We start from the raw sequence: 5000 nt of genomic DNA on the forward strand, positions 1-5000 counted from the left end.
TCATAAATTGACGCATTATATTGTGGAAATACATATTGCGATGCATTGTCATGACATTTTTTTACACCCCTCGTCATCATGCCAGTCAGCTCCCTATGCCTCCCTTTGGCAATCATAAAGATACACCTTCAATGATTCTACCAAACTCCTGGAGAGCTCGATAAATGATCTCGATGAAACACATTTTGGCCCCATGCTGCTACATTGACGGCAAAAACCGACAGATCATTAGCATTAGCATTAGCATATTTCAACAATTGCTACGTCCCCAATTACATAGGCCTATAAGTATCCATAACAATAACTCTCATTTAGATCGATGCCGTTTTTTTCCCTTCTGGTGTGTCTCATCTACAATCAACTTCTACAGTATCACAGGATTAAACCCTCCAAAAAAAAGCCTCAATTATTTTATTAGCAGTCTAATTATACTATGAGAAGCAGGAAACCTTGCTGGTCAATTTCTGTATCATTTGGTGTCTCTTTTGCTCTCTCTCTCTTCCTTTTCCTCTCTTCCTCTCTCCTGCTTTCTTTGTTCCCTTTCTTTTTTTTGTCATGGCGAATCAGAACTAATTGGCATTTTAACAAAGCCACGGGCAGTCCTGGGATAACCCATCTGCCAATTACGCTCCTGCACGTGGCGTTTCATCCTGGAAGATGAAAACACTGCCAGGCCCCCTTATCAGGAGCAACAGAGCAAATTAAAATTTCACTCAGTTGTTCCTAATCAGCTCTGAGGCCGACATGTAAACAAACCACACACGCAAAACAAAAGCAAACGCGGCCGGCGCGGACAGGAGCACGGCGGGCCAGGAACAGCTGCTGGCATAGCCGCCTCTTTCACACACACAGCCTCTCTCTCTCTCTCTTTCACACAGCCTCTCTCTCTCTCTTTCACACAGCCTCTTTCTCTCTCTTTCACACAGCCTCTGTCACACAGCCTCTCTCTCTTCCACACAGTCTCTCTCTCTTTCACACAGTCTCTCTCTCTCTCTCTCTCTCTCTCTCTCTCTCTCTCTCTCTCACACACACACACACACACACACACACACACACATACACACAGGCCATCTCACTCTGTGTGTACTATATTGTCTCTCTCTCTCTCTCTCTCTCTCTCTCTCTCTCTCTCTCTCTCTCTCTCTCTCACACACACACACACACACACACACACACACACACACACACACACACACACACACACACACACACTGCCTTCCTCTCTCTGTAGCTCTCACTTTCTCTCGCTCGCTCTCTCACGCTCTCTCTCGCTCTCGCTCTCTCTCTCTCTCTCTCTCTCTCATATCACCTCTTTCCTCCTCTCTCTCACTCCCACAGATAAGACAACACCTCTGCCTGTCTGGCAGTGGTCAGCTTTTGAAAATCTCTAGTCTCTCTTTTTTTTACCTCAAAAGAATTTCTGGAAATCGGCAAAATTAACTTGCGGTCAAGATATTTTTTGGGCTAGAAATACGAATGTTACCACATTTATAACAACAACTCCTGATTATGGTTTTTAAGAGTCATTTATGTTATTACAGCGCAGCCTAGAATAATTTATTTCCATGGAGCACTCATGTACTAAAACACACATTAAAATGAATTATACAAAAATACACAAATATGAGCTAACTACAAAATAAGCTCATTGTTGTTATTTGTAGGCCTAAGTACCACTAATTCAGACATTTTGACGAAACAAAACATTTTTGCAAAGTCAAAAAATGTGCACTCACCAAACGTATTTCTATTGTTTTGAAAAGGCTACAGAACAATTGCTCCGTGCAAAGGCAAAATACTAAGTGAACAGGACCATGGCAGACAGAGATAGGGGTTATGGGGTCAACTAGACATTCACAGATATTCATCAGCTTGCCTTGCTGCACTGGTGACTTCAGAGCCGGTCCTCTTATGGCTGAGTGAACGGAGATCGAGAACAATGCTAGCTCTTATTATGACAGGGGACAACTTCAGATGAATTCTACTATCACTTCCCCTTAGCTGCCTTCGACATAAAGCCAAGCGTGTGTGAAGCACTGTGTGTGTGTGTGTGTGTGTATGTGTGTGTGTGTGTGTGAGAGAGAGAGAGAGAGAGAGAGAGAGAGAGAGAGAGAGAGAGAGAGAGAGAGAGAGAGAGAGAGAGAGAGAGAGAGAGAGAGATTCTCTATTCTGGTGGCAAGCCAGGAAAAGTGTAATAACACTCTTATTGTGGTGGAGGGAATGTGGATATCTCTGTAACATAACCTGATAAAACAAAACAAATAATCTGGCAACAGGTGAAAGGTGATGTTTTTTTTTCTTTCACTTGCATTGTTAGTTATTGTATGCCCAACACAGTAAATAAAATGTTGCATTTTTATTCTATTAGCCTATTTTGTATCGTAGCCTAGGCCTAATTCTTAAATATAACATTTGTTTTTAACATCATTGTGGCTATTCATAAGGCCCCTACTGCGTGCAGCTCAATGTTATTTTCAAGATACCCTATATAACTACAGGCCTACAGCACAAAATACAACAACACTATCTGACCTGTGGCCATAGCTGAATGTGCCAGCTAATGTGTGACTTTCACCAGAATTGTCAAGATAAACTAGTTAAATTGCGCCCATATTGACAGTATAATTCAAAACTTTGCTTACCATACAGAAACATGGTTCACGACCGTTGACCGTGTATTATAACATTTATTTCGGAGGCTGATGTAATGTGGGCGACAATAACAGCCGAACTGGATGAGGATGATATCCTTATTATTTTCTTTAATTCTCTCATCAAACGTCCTAAACGTCTCTTAGCCTAATTGATGGGAACTTGGTTATTCTTCATTAAGTTAAAATATGGAACAGAACCAGGGGGAAATCAGTCAGAATGTCATCAATTCTTCTGTTATGCTTTCATTGAATTCAGGTCACTTTTCTTTGAGCAAAATATGTGTTTGTATGTCAAGATATTATAAAGGGTGAAATGTTGTCTGTTGAAGTTTTGTAACTACTTGTCATTTATTATGTACGCTATCACGTTCAACCACAGCTCGCGCCTCTGTGACTGGCAGCTGCGCGGTGACCGCGAGTGCACTTTTTTTTCTTTATTTACAAAAGGCCCCGTGGATACGCAGAGCCAATCAGATGTCAGATTTGATGTCAACTCCGAGCCAGCTGTCCGAGAAGACTATTATGCAGTTTTGGCTCCGCAATTCAAACTGAGAAGCCAGGCAAACGCAGTCAGGCACCTTCCGGTCCAATGAACAAGGCGCAGTATATTGTGTACAGGCCCACTTTTGGAGACAAACCATGACTTTGAGACTTTATCAAACAGTTGAATACGTTTCACTGGCATATTATCTTTCAGACTATTATATTATTAAAATGTAGCAGTTGGACAGCGGGGTGCATGCGTGTATAATAGCAACTAAGTATCTGAGGCTTACTGCAGGCCTTTCACTTAAATAGCCTAACACTACTAAACTGGAGGCAGAGTAGGCCTAAACTTGACATTCAAGAACATTCGCCAGCAGAAAAAAAATATATGAATCGTCAAAGTGAAATAAATTCTACATTTGAGTTTCCTCATTCGATATTTAGAGTTGTGTGTGTAACCAGCCATAGAAGGGCTGCAGGCTGGGTCGGGCAAAGCTCGCGCAGGGATATAGGCTACGCATTCAAAACAGCTTTTAAAGTTAGCCTTTAGTCCACTGTCATTCAAACCCTTCACAAGAAAATCTTGGATGAGGTATTTACCTGAGGTCTGTTCAGACTTCCGTGAGCTCCGTTTCCAGGGCTCATACCGGGGTGATTCCGTTGGCCTCCCCATCCATGGGCCGAAGATCCATACTGAGAAGTTATCTCTTTGCTCATCCCCATACCCGCTTGAGGTAAAGCCGAGCCACTGTACTCTGGATAACCACCACCATATCCTCGCATCATAGGACTGGGGGATGTCAAAAGCTGGTTCAATGTCGGAGTAGCCCCCGAAGGATGCTGGCTTTGTCCAGGAAATCTCTGAAAGCTCCCGATATTTCCTCCAGACGAACTTGCAGATGGCAAGCCTTTGCTCTGGCCAGAAGAGTTGCTGCTTTGACCCATCAACATGTTACTTCCCTGGCGCGAGCCGCCCATCATACCGTAGCCCGCGCTGCCGTAGCCCTGTCGGTACCCGGGGTAGTGGTTGTACTGACTGTTATAGCTTTCATGTGAGTTTTCCACATTATTGTTAGTCGAGGAATGCATTATTCCTATTCCGTGGCTTTGTTGGCCGCCATGTTGATCAAAGCAGGGTCCTGCTCTTGAATTACTACCATAATAATTATTAAACTCAGAAGCGCCACTTTTGCCACCAGCAGTCTGAGCGTGGTTATTCGTGTTCGCTGGTCCAAAGTTGGCTTGCTCAAACCTGCTGCCCATCTGCTCTGGTTTGCATGGCTGATCCTCTGCCCCTTTATTCAGCATTTGCTGATGCTCAACATGTCTCCCCAAAACATTCTCTTTACCTCCGTGCTGCTGATTGTCGTTATCTCCCAATGTCATGATTTGGTTCTTGATGTTGTTACTTTGCAGCTGGCGCTGGTGATGAGGAAACTGGCTGAACTGTGTCTGCTGAGGCGCGCGGTTCATAGATGAGGGGAGATCTCCTCCGATGCCTTTCAGTTTGTGATTTGATATCAAACCCGTTTCCATATTCGGAGATGTCGTCGAGTTGGACGAAGAACCAGAAGTTGTTATATTTCCACTTTCCTTAGTCTTGTCAGAATTATTGTTCGCTGGTGTACAAGTTCTGTTGGTTATGTTCAACTCAGTCGTTAGACGGTGGTCTACATTATTCAGACTCGTAGCCCCGTCTCCGGCTCCAAGCATTGCTCCAGATCCCTGCGTCGTCCCTCCTGATTTTCCAGAGTTCAATTCTTGACTCAAACCTCCGGATAATTTTTTGTTTTTATTATTAGATGCCGCCGGCGCTGATGCCACTTGCGCGGCCATGGTCACTCCAACATCCCCCGGTGA

General features: G+C 43.8%; 1 protein-coding gene across 2 annotated transcripts in view; it reads right to left on the bottom strand.

Moving 5' to 3' along the window:
* LOC134435504 (AT-rich interactive domain-containing protein 1B-like) overlaps positions 1 to 5000 on the bottom strand; it is a 302917-nt gene that overhangs the window by 297665 nt on the left and 252 nt on the right. For both annotated transcript variants that reach the window (XM_063184526.1, XM_063184525.1), the window contains exon 1: positions 3741 to 5000. This exon is cut by the window's right edge and continues 252 nt beyond it. In XM_063184526.1, coding sequence (XP_063040596.1) covers positions 3741 to 4976 — 1236 coding nt within the window. In that variant the 5' untranslated portion in view covers positions 4977 to 5000. The remainder of the gene's footprint in view (positions 1 to 3740) is intronic.

This window comes from Engraulis encrasicolus, chromosome 19 (genome assembly GCF_034702125.1).
Source record: "Engraulis encrasicolus isolate BLACKSEA-1 chromosome 19, IST_EnEncr_1.0, whole genome shotgun sequence".
NCBI lineage: Eukaryota > Metazoa > Chordata > Actinopteri > Clupeiformes > Engraulidae > Engraulis > Engraulis encrasicolus.